This window comes from Gambusia affinis, linkage group LG23 (assembly GCF_019740435.1).
Source record: "Gambusia affinis linkage group LG23, SWU_Gaff_1.0, whole genome shotgun sequence".
Lineage (NCBI taxonomy): Eukaryota > Metazoa > Chordata > Actinopteri > Cyprinodontiformes > Poeciliidae > Gambusia > Gambusia affinis.
In genome coordinates, this window is record NC_057890.1 from 10,612,470 (window position 1) to 10,629,109 (window position 16,640).

The 16,640-nt window shown below is 39.9% G+C and overlaps 1 protein-coding gene across 13 annotated transcripts in view; it reads left to right on the top strand.

The window, feature by feature from the left end:
- Positions 1-16,640, top strand: part of cacna1c (calcium channel, voltage-dependent, L type, alpha 1C subunit) — a 207,329-nt gene that overhangs the window by 8,176 nt on the left and 182,513 nt on the right. For 2 of the 13 annotated variants that reach the window (XM_044108855.1, XM_044108854.1), the window contains exon 1: positions 6,129-7,074. The exons of the other annotated variants lie outside the window; for them this stretch is intronic. In XM_044108855.1, the coding sequence (XP_043964790.1) occupies positions 7,017-7,074 (58 nt within the window). In that variant the 5' untranslated portion in view covers positions 6,129-7,016. Of the gene's footprint in view, positions 1-6,128; positions 7,075-16,640 lie in introns of those variants that run through there. 13 annotated transcript variants of the gene reach the window in all.

Consider the following 16,640-nt stretch of genomic DNA (forward strand, 5'->3'; position numbering starts at 1 on the left):
TCGTGGGGAGGGAAGTCTTGCCAAAAAAATAAAATCTTGAATCTTAATCCTATTATTTATTTATTTTTGCCTTAATGTAAGCTGTATAAGTATTTTAAATACCTGAACTTAGTTTGCTATTTCCCCCTTGAATCGACTTTGTAACCCGTCACCAATTAAATTAAGTGAACAGACTGAATGCAGCGGCTATAGATGTTCGGAAATACGACACATCCTTCCTGAAAGGGATATTCAAGGACAAGAGCAGAAACTGATACAGGAAAAACAAAATCTTTCTAAAATTTGACTCAGCCATTATAAATTACAGTATCGGGTCTAGGATTTGATAATAAATGCTTCTCCAACTATACTTTGAATCAATGTTGAACTCTCAGGTTGGAGTTTTAAGCTTTGTGAAATTTCCAAAATAATATTTTTCTTCCCACACAGCTTCTTATTCTACTTACAAAATGAAATGATCGGAGCACAAAAAAAGTATTAACCTTGAAAAACAAGCATTTAGCAGAAAGTTAAAACTGAGCTTTCTGTCTATATTCAAAAATTTGACAGATTTCTGAGCATTTCTGACAAAAAATGCAATAAATAGTAATGCTAACAATTTCAATAACAATTCTCATGATAGAAATACAAATCTTCTTGGTCAACTATGTCTGCCTTTTCTCGAGAACCTTCCGAAGTGCAAGCTCACATGTATATGTGCTTAAAATTGACTTCATTAGCTTCTAATGTACTGGCTGCAAAGTGTCAGTTTGCAAATGATAGTACTAATGAGTCATTTATCAGGGCATCAATACTGCCAATAACTACTCAGTCAAGACTGATTGTTTGTCTCCTGTTGAGAAAGGAAACATGTTACAGTCTATCAGAATTTAACCAGTGGGCCAGCTGGTCCTGATCATTTTATAAATAGAATAAGTTACAACCTTAGAGTAACACACACAAGTTCAGAAAAGTCACATTTGCAGTAAAATGATACATTAATTTAATTATTCAGTGGAATAAAAAGTGATCAAGTTGTTAGAGCACCAGTACAAAAAACAATCCTCAATACTTACTAAACACAAACCTTCACACACATATTTTCTGTTGTCTGCAGACAGGGAAGAGACATTGCATCTGAAAGCAAAGAGCCATGATTAATGGGTGACGAATAGCTTGCCTGAAGTGCACCACCTGGATTTACCATCAGGTACATCTTCAGATGGAAGATAAATTAAATTCATTGGCTAATATTTGGATTTAGAAACTTGAATTAATGATACGGTCCATTTTAAAGGAGGCGTTTAGACCAAATAATTAAAGTTCAAGAATATGAAACCATATTTTAATCACTGTTTAAGCTCATTTTTATTTGTATGCGAGTAATAAAATTGGTATATTTTCCAGAAATAAAAGTAGTAATCGTAGGATTCTAACTCTGAACACTTACTCTCATATACTGGCATTTTAGATTTATAATTATGTTTTTCAAATACATGCCCCTTATGGGATCTGTTGCTGTCTGGTGGTTGCTAACAAGTGACTGATTGCAACTGTGCTGCTCATGGAAAAAAATCATCTCCAACTACTAAAACACATCAATAAGTGTTTCGCCATTTTACTCAAACTTTGTGAATGAACACAAAGTAGATTGTATTGAAGTTCAGAACACCATAACAATTTTCTCAACCTTACTTTTTTTTATTAAAAGCAAGTCAATAAGAAGATGGAATCTGCTGGGTTTTCTTGAATAGAAAACTTTTTAAGCCAATTTATATAATGAACTGAACCTGATGCACCCTTTCTTAACAAGGACCAGTTAAAATGCATGTGTGATTGGCTTGAACTGACTTGACTTTTTTACAAAGTGAATTAAGGTCATGTGTTGTGAAATGGCACAACAAGAACTTAACTGGATTAAATAACTTGATTTTAAAGAAAGAGAAAACAATCTGCCTTTCTTTAATCTGGCATTTAGCAAATTGGGCATCTGAAAAGACAACAAACGGTATCATTTTTGAAAGAATTTTTTTTTTTAACGCTGCAACAAAAAAATTGACATAGGTAATTATTTATACCTTACTCAGTAATCAATTGAAAAGCCCTTATTGGCTCCACAATCATCAAACCCGTCCTGCATGTTTTGTATGATAGTTTGATGATTTATCACCTTGATAATGAGCCTAAGGTGCTTGAGGTTGGAAGACTTCCATGATTTCACAAAAGATTCTGGTAGGAACTCCGGGTTTCTCTAGGGATATCAGAATATTAATACATGCTATTTGTTTGCAAAATTGTAAACTTTATATGATTTCTTTCCTCTATTATTAGTAGAGTATTTTAGTGCTCTACAAAAATACTCTCTTTGTAGAGAACTATATATATTAGAAAATATTTGTATATTCTTAAATTTGACCCCTCTGTCAGTTAATAAAATCAAACTAATCTGGCAATACATTTGTAAAAGGCTAGCATTAAAAACTATGCATCTTATGAACTATTTCTTTTTATTTTAATAAGGGAATTACACTTTGGTAAATCAGCAGGGAGTTGTTCTTTTCCTACAAGAGATCTCAGCACTTTCACGTGTGTCTGCAATTCCCAGAGACAAACTCACTCGCACATATTAAAAGATCTGGAACTGCAAATATAGAAGATTCCCAAATAGAAAAGATATTCCATGTACAGCCTGGATTACAGAGGACATTAGTGTGTCTGGGTGTGTGTGTGTGTCTGCATGCTTGTGTGTCCCCTGGGGAGAAATATCTGTTCCCATGACCTGCCCTCCATCCAGTCTTCCTTCTCCCAGTCTTTCCTGTCTGTCGATCTTCCATTCACAGACTTAACAGACCAGCTGAAGTCTTCTGCTGTCTGTCTGTTTGCAGCCTCTCCACAGCAGTGAGACATCCATCTGCAGCAACGAGAAGGTGTTTGTCTGGTAAACACAGTTCAGGCACAGTTTTTCTCCAGTATACTTAGGCCAACTTTTAACCTTTTTAACTTTCACGAGCTTTCAGAAAAAACAAACAAGTGCTTGAGGCCAACCGACTGTCAAATCAGACATTGCAGATTAGAGTCACAGATTGATCTTGTGACTCTTTTAACAGACTTTATTGGATGACTTTTTAGAGAGACCAAATTGGAAACACTGGGTACATTTATAAAACCGATTAAACTGGTCCAACAACGCTCAGTTTTACTAATCCAATTCTATTCATGCCCCGATGCCTTTGGAATTACCAGGGTAAAACAGTTTATGTCACTGTATCATCACCCCAAAAGTAAAATGGTGTTCTGCTAAGCAATTTAGACAGAGCGTTACGGATAAAACAACTGCTAAATGAGAAAAGAAGCGAGCATTATCAAATTATTTCAAACTTCAAAACACAATTTGGCTAGATTAAATTTAAGCAAAATTGAAAACAAATATTGAATCCTATGTCTAAAAAGTGGTCTTTGAATAGAGATTTTAACAGCTATGACAGGATCCATTTAGATATTCAGCATTATAACCATCAACTTTGCAATAGTCGATTAAAAACTTGAAATTGAAATTACTTAAAAAAATTTTGAATGTTGGTAAACATCTGGGTTTTTAATTTTGCCCTTTTAATATAACTTTTTTTTGGCTGCATTGACATTTTTTATTTATCACACCATTTGTTAGGAAAGCCATCATGTGGAAGGGCTTCTCTTAAGAAACTGGCTCATTTATCTGCTGTCTCGCTGTGTGATTGGACTCTCAGTCCTGATGCATTACTGCATAAGCAGAATTTTAATATTAAAAGTCTCTAAAGCTGAATGCCTCTTATCTTTTTCATGAACTCTTTAGCGCTCCCCCGTCTAGAGATTAAGCAGCCGGTAATTTACATTTCGGGGAGTGTTTCCACTCGTTCATCAGTGCCAGCACAAAATCACTTCCCTCACACAGAATATTTATATACCATTCAGGACGGAAATCACTACAGATTGTTCTGAGAAGACAAACGGATTGTCAGATGTCGTCAATAGAATCGTTTCCGAGTTGACTCCCTGCCGCTGCTGTGTCTAGACTGACACATGCAGACAAAAGCTTTACAGTATTAGAATAGTGGGTGGTGACTTTGCACTATGGCACTGAACAAATGAATACAGGCTGGGCTGAGTCATCCGATTCACCTCCTGATTATAGCCTGCAGCAGATTGACATGAGGCCTGCACACTGTGAACTTTGCATTCAGTGTCAGAGACAATTATGGAACGGCTGGTGCCGCGATTAGAATCAGGGAACACAGTTCAGTATCCTCGTGTGTTATGAAGCCCAGTTATTATATTTTGTAAAGCTCTTTCTGTAAGTCATTTGTATGCATTCTGTAGATACATTTCTTCCCTCCTGTATGACATAACGAGTTTGGTAAGCACATAGAGATTTCTCTCCTTTTCAGTAAAAGTGTTAATCTTGTGAAGGCCTTCAGATAGCAGCTTAGTTTGTGAGCTGACACGTTATTTGTGCAAGCAGCTTCATCCAGAAGAAAAAAGCTGCTGTGAGCGACAGAGCCAAAGCCTTGCCGAGCGCTGTTTAGCTAAGAGGTGATACTGTTGACTCCGTTTGACGTTTTACTCCCAGATGAGCCCCATTTCATTGTTTTGTTGTATGAAACAGCATCTGATGTCTCCAGACAGTAACTTATCGTGCAGACGAAATTAATTTCAGGGATCTGAGGGTAATGTCGAAACATACGCCACTGTCCTGTGAGGACGGAAAGAGAGGGGAAAGCCACAATCAAATCTCAATAATCTTTCTGTTGTCATTTGGCAGGATAAGAGAGTTCACACTGAGTGTGAACTCGTGTGCCAGTCTGGATGCACTGCATGAAAGAAACATCCATTTGCCTTGAACCTAAACTTTACCACATATGTCCTATGTGGTAATAGGACATACAGTATAAATATGAAACGGGGGGAAAAAAGGATTTATGATTTTCTAAACTTTTTACACATAGAAATCTGTAAAGTGTGGCCGGGTTAGGTTTTTTGGTGTCTTGGGAGATTCTTCACTGGATTTAAGTGTGGAATTTTATTAAGAACATTCTGGGTCCCTGCTGAAAAACAAATCATTCCCACACCATGATGCTGCCACCACTCTGCCTGGGTGTTTGGGGTTGTTTGTTGCAAATTGCAAACAGGATTTAACAAACATGCTTTCATCTATCCTCTCTTTCATAAAGGTCACGTTTTTTGGAGTGCACAACTAACAGCTTCTCCAACCTGAGTTCTTTTCTCTGTAGCTCCTCCAGAGTTACCATGGGCCTCTTGACTGCTTCTCTGATTAGTGGTTTCTTTGTCTCACCTGACAGTTTGATAATAGATGAGCAATTGTGCAATACACTGTGTGCGTTAAGACACACAGGTATCTAAATGCATGCATTTTTTCATTCCTCTATACTTTGTGTAGTTCTGTCACATAAACACACCAATGTGTTTTATTTGGAGTTCGTTGTGACTAAATGTGAAAAGATTAAAAAGGTACACCTTTGCATAGTGTTGTAAATTTAAGACCACATTTGTACTGCTTAAAAACAGAAAAATAAAAGAGACAGAGAGGGGGAAAAAAATCAACAATGTGAGCAGCAAACAGAGGTTTAGTCATGAAAGAGTCGAAAAACCAGATATTTAGAGCGTGTGTAAACACAACCTTGGCCAAAGAAAAGAATAGAGCTGAAAAGCTCCAGATGTGAAGGGACCACAGACCAATGAGATGTGCAGGTCTCTAGTCTCGGTTTGTTCCTGGGCAAATTGGAGTCTGTTGGTAAGCTTGAGCTCTGTATGGATCATTATCCCCCCCCCCCCTACCACCATCCTTCACTTCCTTCTGTGCACACGCTTTCCTGCTGCGTTTCTTGATACTCTCAGGTTTTAGCACTTTCCCTTTTTATTTTTGATCGGGGAAACTCTACTCCTCCGTTTTTCCTTCGTATCATCGTCATCATCATCATCTGGAACCAGCATATACAGCTTCCCTCCCTTCTCTCTCTCTCTTTTGGAACACACTCAGCCAGGCGCGCACACACACATCTGGAAACAGTCAAAGCGTCTACATGCACTAGGAGGGGGGCTACCTCTGCTCTCTCTCTCTCTCTCTCTCTGTATCACTGCAGAGCTGAGCTGCAGGGGCAGCAGAGCCAGAGAGAAGAGACACCTCCAACTCCCGACCAGTAAGACAGACAGACAAGGCAAGGCAAGCAGGCAGGCAGACACACAGTCGGACCATCATGGACTGGATGAGCGCAGAGAAACCAGTATCCGGATGAGAAAGGACGCCGTGGCTTCTGTTAAAAGGGGGGGACTCTGCTGTATTTCTGCGTGGAATAACCGACAACCCTTTGGGAGATTTAACCCCGTGATACCCGTGATGGAATACCCACACTCTTTTCATTCCCTAATTTTACTCCTCTTCTTCTCTTCCTCCTCCTCCTCTTCCTTCTTCACCTCCATCACCTCCACCTTCTCTTCTCCTCCATCCTCTCACATTTTGACACGCTGCTGAAGATGCGCACGAATGCGTCTTTTGCGCACTTGCATTGCGACCGCCACTGAAAAGCGCCTGTGATTTTTGTTTAGGATTTTTTTTGTTTTCCCCGTTGTTCCAAGAAGACAAGAGAAGGGAGGACGATAGGTTGGATACCTGAGCGAAAGGCAAGGTGTGAATTGAATCCAACTCGGCGGTGCTGGTTTCGTGTTTCTCGCCTACAGGGCCCGGATGTACCGAGGGATGCACCGGTGCGTTTTTCCAACCGGTTCCGCCGAAAGCTCCCTCTTTTTTCTCGCCTTCACCTCCATCATGGGAATTAGGTAATATTCACTCCATCCAAAGAGACTCCCATAAACACAAACAACGGGAATACCCCCTCAGAAACTGTCCGTGTCAGACAGTTGGTTCTTATCCCCCCTCCCCACCCCCTTCCTCACCCCTCTTCTTTGATTTCTTTATTTTTGGGGGGCTTGTTATTTTCCCCTCCCTTTCCATTCACCTATAAGGATAACGCCGGACTACATTTATGGTAAATGAAAGCAAAAACATGTACATCCCGGAGGACACCCTTGAGAACCATCAAGGTATGTGTTGTCTTTTATTTATAACTAACAAATATGCAAGTGTATGCATGAAAGAAGAAGGGAGGGGAGTGTGATGGTCTCCAAGTGGAGATGGGATGGGGGTTGGAGGGCGCAGGGGAGGAGGAGGTTGGAGGGGGGGATCTCATTTCAACAGATGCACCTCTCACTTTCCCTTCTATGTGCAGTTTGTTTATTTCACCTTTCCTACTCCAACCACTCAACTTGTGCTCGAGTAATGGCGCAAGAAAGCTGCAGGTTGGATATGGATGAGGCCATCTTTTTTCTTTTTTTTCCTTTCCAATTTCTTGGTTCGCTCCTGCACTTGTGGGTTTGACAGGCCTCTTCATCGGAGAACTGTGGCATAACGGGTGGGCAGTGGTCATATTTAGCCAACAGGCTGTTGTAGGCGGGACCATTATTGGTTTGGACACATTCTCAGTGCGGAAAATGACTGGAAAAGCGTGTGTGCATGAAATATGTTGACAGATCCCGGCTTCCAGGAATGTTATTTTTACGTAGGAACTTAACCAAGAGGATAATAATGTTTCACAATAAGTTTTTTTGCCTTTAATATCACAGATGACAGGTGGCAGTAGAGGATGGCCTGCAGGAGTTACATGTCTGCTGAGATTGTCTTGATGCTGAGCTATTTTGAAGGGAATAAGGCAAGAACTGTACAAAATACGAATAAAGTTCTCAGATTTTACTAACGTGGTGTGTTAAAATTGCATTACAATCAAAATGTAAACGAAAATCCAATGTTGCGATCTGTTTTGGGGTCTGTGTGCGTGGCGCAGTATTACGCGACGCTTCTTCCACCCACGTTGCAGAGAGGGAAAGACAGCGAAGCCCGATGATACCTTCATTTAGGGCAGATGTTATTTGCTCTATCACGGTTATCCCCCTCATGACCACCATCGAACCTGCCTTCGTTGATATATAGCGAATGCACTCCGTGCCCCCTCTTCTTCATCCTCCTCATCTGCCGCCTCCATCACAACCACATACCTCTCTGCCTTGGCGACAGGTTCCATAGCAACAGGGGATAAGGAGGAAAGGAGAAGAGGGGTGGCGTTGCTTGTCCACGTTTATGTCTGTGCGGGTCGTGCGTGAACGTTCGCGCGTGCGTGTCGCAGCGTGGCATAGTTTGCACCGATAAGCAACTCGTCGCATGCTGTTGGATGTTACCTGCAGGAAGCAAGAACAGCTGTCATGTTCATGCGCATCTTAAACAGAGAGGCAGCTTTCTGTGGTCAGCCTGAATTATTCCGCTTTGACTTGTTCCAGTGGTCCGCAGAATTACTCACACCTTTGAACTTGTTGATAAAAAAAAGAAAGAAAGTAGTGCGTGATTGTGGGGCGACAGTTGAATAATTAGTCCACTTGTGTTTATTCGAATTTCTCTACAAAAAAAGAGCTGATCTGTACAAGAGGAAAAACTTAAAAGTGTGGTGTGCATTTATATTCAGCACTCGCAATTTGTAAAACTACCATTACAAATACCGTGAGGGTACTTGTAATGGTAATTTTACCATTACAAGTAAGATTCTCAATAGGATGTAAGTCTGAACTAAGGTATAAATCACAGAAGTCAAACTCCAGTCTTCAAGACCCAGTGTCCTGCAACGTAGAGAAATGTCTCTCTTCAACACGCCTGAATTCTGTAGAACTTCACTGTGTGGTAAGGAGGTAATTCAGGCATGCTGGACCTGGGATGGATCTAAAAGTCTCAGGATTTTGGTCCTCGACGACTAGAGTTTGACACCCGAAGTCTCAGATTTTTTTTCTCTTCCTGGAAGTTGACGATTGCAGCATCGACCAGGTTTTCTTCCAGGATTTGTTTCGTATTCAGCTCCATGCAGCTTCCCATCAACTCTGGTCAGCTTCTCCATCCCTGTTTAAGAAAAGCAGCATTATGTCACCCCCATCATGTTTCAGATTGCAATGTAGCAAAATATAAACAATTGAAGGTGTTGAATAATTTTGCAAGTCATTCTAAACTAACTTTGAACCAGGTTGGTGGTGCAGACAGACAGGCAGGTTGACTTGATGAACAAGTGGTTTTCGTAGCCCAACATAAGATTATTAGTACTTTCACTTCATTTCAGCCTTTTGTCTTCATGTGATGTTTGTTGCTGAAGACATACTTTAGATAATGTTTCAAAAATAACTGCTAACATGTATTCTAAGATCAATACAAAGGAAGGGAAGGGATGCATTCATGGCTTCTTCTTCAAATAACTATAAACTTTGAACCAATCTCAATCACTTCCAGAATCACAATCATATTAAAATCTGACTATAATATAGCGCTGGCCAGATTATGATGGGTTTTTTTTAAACAAGTTGATCTGAAGCTGCAGGTCAGGTTGGTGGTTTCAGCACCACGGACAGTTCAGTCTCCATTGGTCTATTGACAGCTGCGTGACAGCTACAATCTATCACACAGCTCTACAGTTGCTACTTTTTAAATTAAGCTTTTCTTCACTTGCTGAATCAGCATTCACATGGCAAATTTATTTGTGTGAACTAGATGAGCCACGTTTACGTCCAGTATTTTAAATTTATTGGTCTTGAGTTATTTTATTTTTTTATAAAAATAACTTGGGGGGGGAAGGAAAGGCAGATGGATATCATGTCAAAGACCTTCAGTGAGTTTTAATTAAGATGAAGGATGGCTTCATGCCTGCATAGCAAAATCATCTCAAACTTTTGGAAGAATATTTTTTCGGCTTTGTAATGTTAACGTTTCATAATAGGGTTCTTCCAAGGCTGGAGATGATATGCATCTGACCCCAACCTTTTCATCTGAAGATGAAGTTAGAAGTCATTTTATTCCTGGACAAAAAAAAAAAAAAAAAAAAAAAAAAAAGTGAGAGAAGGCACAGACAAGGCGAAAGATACAGAGGATGAAGCTCGGGTGCCCAACTATCCCTCCATCATCCATCTGCTCGTTGCTAACATCTGTTCTGCATTTCAAACAGATAATAATACTCAGTTGCACTGAATGCTTAACTGCGCTACATCTGAACAGTCTCATATCTGCAGGACTTTTATGAGTCAAGAGTTCATGAAGCGTGCATGAGCAGGTTAAAAAAAAATACGTTCAAGAAAGACATGGGAAGATTTGTTATCACTGGGTCTACATGATGGGGTTTCAGGATGAATACACCCATCTGTGGACTAGCATGTTACCATGTGCCTGAGAATTTCCTCGTTTTTATGTTGTTTTTTGGGGGAGGGGGTTCCCAGCAGAAGTGCAATCAGTGAGTAATTTTCTCTGTGGGCACTGTGCCACAGGCATGATGAAACCTCTGTTAGGGATGGTAATTGATTTCTGATGGCTACCTGGGGGCTGGACACCTGCCAGTTCAGCTCACTCAAATACCCCGGCTGGATATCCTGGATGATTCTGTTGGAGACAACCCATAAGACAGGTTTTCATGTTTTCCTCCAACTAATGTGATGTAGTAAAGAAGATAAAACTCTGGCCAGACAGTAAAAATGTTTGTCTCTTTTAAAAAGAAACAACAAAAATTATGTATGTAGGTTTATCATCAATATATCAGCCGACTTAAAAGCAAATGCTTTTACACTTTGAGTTTGCTTTTTAAGTTTTGGTTTCGAGTTTCATCTTGCAAGAGTTTGGAAATTAGCTTTATTGTATCAAACTAAAGAAAATTTTTTCTTAATTTAGTTGTTTTTCCAGTCTAGGCTGGATAGAAATATCCTTTTATGGTAGCTCGAACAATATGTGCAAAAACATCCTCACTTAAAACTTCTTCTGTTCATTGGTTATCAGCATATTTATTGTAGTTGTACATCACAAACGCTTAAGCAAGAAATTAATTACTGTTTGGGTTAACGCAAGATTTTCATTATAAGTTATATTTTGTTCTTTTTTAAAATTAAAGTCTCGTTTTACCTTTCAGCCCTGGATTAGATGCTGCAACTAGATACAGTGTGTCTAGATATTACTGCTTCTTTTTTTGTGCACTTTCACACTGCGGCGTCACTTTTTTAGTGTCAAACCTTCAGCTTACAGTAGTTTTAATGTCTGTTTTTAAGCACGTGAGTCAAAGCAAGGTCATAGAGGCTACAGTGAAGGATGTAATTGGTGATTAAAGGCCAATCAGTATTAGCAAAGTTTACTTCAGCGCCTCATAGCATGGGAAGGCGTTAACTTGAGGATGTGACTCAACAACAGCTGCTCGTAACGTAAAAACTCCAAAGCTCCGCAAACACGTGGATGAAAGAAAAACGGGGAAGGAGGCGGGGAACTGAAGTCGTCATGAGGCCACAAAAAGTTACAGCAAAAGACATAATTGAACTGGAGAGGAAAGATAAAAATAAAAAAAAATAAAACATGGAAGACTATCAAAGGAAGAGATTGAGGGAATGGATGACAGAAAGGAGAGGGCAGAAGAAGAAACAAAGAAGGGATAGACAGAAGGAGGAGAAAAAGGTCAGGGGGATTATATTGGATTGGTTCTTGCTTAAGCTTCTGGTCGGGTATTGGAAATCTATCCAGAGGCTGTCCTCTACCGTTAGCGCTATCGGGCCCCAGTCTTCAGTTGTGGAGGGACAGTTTGCCAACAGCAGCAGCCCTCTGTGTGTGTTCGCACATGTAAAAGAAGTGCAATTGGCTGCTTGCCCACATGCATTGTCTCTGCCTGACTGCCTCCGTCTGCGAATGTTCATGCGTGTGTGTTTCGACATATGTCCGTCCCTCTTAAACACACACATTTCCCTATTGATCTGCCTGAGGCCACTAGTGGAAATAATGACTCTAGACCTGTAGCTTCTTTAAGTTCCCCACTTTTCTTTCTCTCTCTCTCTCTCTCTGCTCCCCTTCATAATTTTAATTTGTTGTCCCTCATTGTTCACTTTATTTAATACTCCAATCATAGCTCAGTTGATTGACTGTTGGCTTACTGCTGAAGCAATGCCATCCTGGTCTAAGTAATGGTAACACAATGCTAAGTCAGTTCAGATTTTGTAAATGTGTTGTAGTCAAGATTTATTTTAGCTTTATGTAACCTCTAAATCTGTTATATAACCTCCTAATGTCTACTGATCCTTTAATGGAAAAATATTAAAAGATGATGCACTGAAAGATGATTATTTGTTTCTTCATGCATCCCATCTGTTAAAACTCACCATTCTTGATGCTCCTGGTGTCAATTTGACCACTTGTACATTTCCAGACTTTTTCAAGTTACAACTTATTGCATTGATAAAACCAGCAAGAGTAGATAATGTCTTATCTGCATCTATTGGTTTTCCCAATTTTCTTTCTTTATGTATTTATTGTCAGTTAGTTGAAAACCAGCATGAATTTTCCTTTCTCCTAGTTTTACACAAGTCAATCATGTTCAGATCTCTCGACAAACAAATAAGGACAACATTTACTCGATTCAGTGTTAACCGGCATCTGCCTTGAACAAAGCATTGTAGGTCAAATCTTTTCCGCACACGTTGTTTTGCAGACCTCTACTAGTTTTTGGGATAATACTGGTTGGATATTTGACTGCTCTTCTTAGTAGAAATCTAAAGGCAAAGAGGTTGTCCTAGTTGCACACCGTCCTCTGATACATAATGTGACTTTTTCCATGTCAAGCAAAAAGAAGCCACCAGCTGTGCCCGATGTTTTTAGGCTCGTGTTTCGACAAAGTTACTGTGGAAGCTGAACGATGAAGAGAGACAGGAGTAGAGAGATTTCTGTATTATTCATGCCCACAATGCATTTCCCCACTTCTACCATCTAGCATGCCCTCTTTTGCATCTGCCTTTACCCACGTATCATTTCCTTTGTTTTCTGCCTTTCTGCTCTATCCATTAGCCAACCATTTAATGTTAGCTTGTGCATTTCCTTTCTGCCACGAATTAATTAGTCCATCTTCATGCTTTTACTGTAATGGTCTTTAGCATTTTCAATGGAACTAACCACCAAAAACCAAGATACAAAACATTGTGTCTCGTCTCGGGGGAGGATTCGGATGGCAAGATCAACACGTAAGACATTGTAAGACACAAAGTGGAAAAACCACAAGTCCATGCACTTACATTACTTGCTGTTCGCCTGTAAGCATTAGCAGCAGAACTTTGTTTTGCCCAATGTAGGGTTCATTGGGTAGGGAAGCTCTTTCTTCTCTGAAGACACAGCTGGTTTGTGATGATTCCAGTTTGTCGGTTGTTTGGGAAGGTTGCCCTGCTTACTGTTTGTCCTGGTTGCACACCTTCCTCAGACACATAATGAGTGTGCAGCTTGGGTCTGTGGGATCCACAGCAAGGTCAGTTGTTGCAGTTTGTGGGTTCCCAGCGATTGTTCATATGTGAATGGTGATAGTGTCCCTTAACTTTGTGGCATGGCCTGTATTATGGGGTGTTACGACCCGTCTAGGCGAGGCCAGATCGCAACATAAAGGATCCATCCTCTTCAGATCCCCAGCAACCAACACACAAAGTTGAACAGTTTATATGATATTTATTTTAAAGAGATGTATGTTCAATTTACAAGGAGTTGAGCGTATAACCTCGGAGTGAGCTAACGCCGAAAACAACAAACAAAAAAAACTATCTGAATATAAACCAACTTACCTAATTAAAAGTAAATAAACCAAATGACAAAAACTTACCTCCCTAACTAATAAAAAACAGGAGAAAACTAAGAAAACAGAAACGGCAGCTCACTCCTACAAACTCCGAAACGTTACAAACAGTGTGGTCGATAGGGATGGGCCGAGGATGGAACCCCAGGAAGTCCGCGTCACCAGCTTTTATCCGTCCTCTCCGGGAAGCGACCAATTGGACGTCCCCCGTCATCCTCCAGGCACCAATCAAATAAGAAAAAAAACACCTGCACACTCAGGTACATAATTAGGTCAAACGACCCCAGTCGTAACAGGGGCCACTGCATGCAGGGGCGCATTCTACACTGGGTCGCAGTTGGTGAACGGTTGCAAACACGGCAATAGGAGGGGTGTGAGCAGGTTGTCTGGTGTTACTGCTCAGCATTTGGGCTACTCTCAAGTCTCTTACAGAAAGGTAAAACTTTTAGGATTCTGTGTGGCCCATTACATCGGTCATGAAACTAACTCCTTCAGGGACTAGGTGACTTGTTGTAGCCATGAAGTCTGCGCTTTACCAGAATATCCTAAAGGAGAACGTTCCGCCATCAGTTTGTAGCCATAAGCTCACTTGGGTTCTACAGCTGGACAATGGTCCACAAGTCTCTGGAAAACCCAACTCTAAATGACTAATGAAAACCCAAAATGAATATTTTTGGACTAGTCTAGACAAGGTTCAGACCTAAATTTGAACAGAATGTTGTGGCATGATCTTGAAAAAACCCTCCAATGTGGCTGAATCAAAACAATTCTTCAAGGAAGAGAGGGCTAGATATCACACATTGACAAGTATTTGAAAAGCTTGATGTCACCAAAGGTGATTAGATTTAGGGATCAATCACATTATCCCATTGAGCCATATGTAAGCATTTTTACCACATTGGCAAAAGATGTGAATGAAAAAGGACGCACTGTGAGAATTGACTTAAAGAGCTCACATGCTGATATAGCAAGAATAATTGCTACCAGTTTTCTTTATTTAGAAGGGGAGAAAAAGTCTGGAGATTTATAAAAGGCTCAGATTTGACTTCAGCTCGTCTTCCACCGTTCCCTGCGGTGTTGGACACGTTTGTCTTTCCGTAACAGGAGGGAGGGTGGGTCGCACAGAAAGTCTGGCACTTTGACATCAGTTATGCAACGATAAATCTCAGCAAACAGAGTCAATGCAATCACACTGGAGGAACAGAGGGGGTGATGTCCAACAACAATGATGGAGGTGTTTTGAAACTGAGCGCCATAAACTTGCACTCTTAGGCTGACACTCATCTGTTTGGTGTTGATCAAAGATCAGCATGGCTCAATTTGTCAAAATGTGCTGTCCATTCATCAAACAGACATACTCTTTTTAAAGAATCCCTCTTGACCAATATTAGTTTTGTATCTCATTTGTGGATTTGATTACAGGTTTACTCTACTTAACGACAAATTAATCATTCAAAACAACCAGTTTTGAATATTAATACTATGTTTAAAGTTATATCTTACATGCAAAACAAACATTATATCAATTTTCAGCTTTTGTTGTGCAAGCTTGACATAGCCTGATGTTTAGATTTCTGTGTTTTAATCAAAGTCAAAAGGAAACACAGCCTTAGAGCAGGTAATTATAAGTAACTGGAAACAGATGGAAAGATGGTTAAATTACGCTGTAAGCTTATTTGTCTGACTAAGAAAGGTTGAGGCCTATCAACGCTCACTACATTTTTTCCCCGTCAAACAATTCAAACCCAAGCAAATTAAGACTAACTTCAACAGTTACAACAACTCACGTAGCTCAGATTTTAATAGGATTTGTGTTTCAGGGTGTTATGACACACAATGCACATCTGTGTGACACAAACTGTCTGTGTCCACATGTTAAGTTATTCCAGTTAATACCGTACATAAATTTTTTTTTATAGAGGGCTGAAAAGTAAAAAAAAACTAGTAAAATTCTAAATAAAAAGTGTTTGCCTTATGAAAATATTTTTGTAAAGTCCCTTGAAGCAACATGTGTTGTTTGTGAATAGATGCCATATAAAATAACTCAACTGGACGTCTGACCCAGCAGTTTGATCCACTTCTTCTGCTAAGATTGAAATCTTTTTAAAGTAAATTTCTAGAAAAAGAAATTTCTGCTAATGTTCTGCTTCTCTTGAAAGTTTGAAAACAAATCTAAGGTCATTTCTTCACATAAGGCATATAAGTTATTCATGGATTAGATACAGTTTAAACCAGTCTAATGCAATATAAAATAAAACGATAACAGCAATATGTTGTGTCATCTTAAACCTGAAAGCATGTTGACTGAAGTCATCAAGAAAGTTCCAGCATGTGAAGCCAAGCTTCTGTCAACATTCCACTTTGAAGATTTAGTCAAATTTCCCAGTGACTTGTCAACTATCTGTGTGTTAAGCCCAGAATGAACTGAACTAAGCCTGAGCGAAGCTACAGCTTTGGAGCAGCCTCGCTCTCTGTTCCAGTTGTTCAGGCTCCTGAGGGGTGAAGGTCTGCAGTGGGACAGTGAATTCCCTGCCCTCATTAGCAGTTCTAATCCAACACATCTATATACACACAGGACCAGAAGTGGCCCATGCATATTCTCCTACCGAGAAAATGTTCACCGCTCCTCCTTAACATACCGTCCAGGCTTATTATTATTATTTTTTTATGAGGCTTATTTCAGACAGTTAAAGTAAGAAAAAGAAGAGAATGATAGAATGAACAGAGGAGGGAGGAACGTTCGTTACCCCCAGGCTCTCTGCAGGGATGCTTCCAGCTTTTTCATGACATTGCAGATGCTTGCTTCTCTGTACATTAGGAAATTGGCATTCCTGCATCCAGCTGGACCTGGTTCTTGACTAGGGTCCTGAAACTGACTGTGTAAACAAAAAAACAAAAAAAAACCAAACCATTATGTTAACTGTCTTTATGATTAACTCTATAGCTAGAACTACA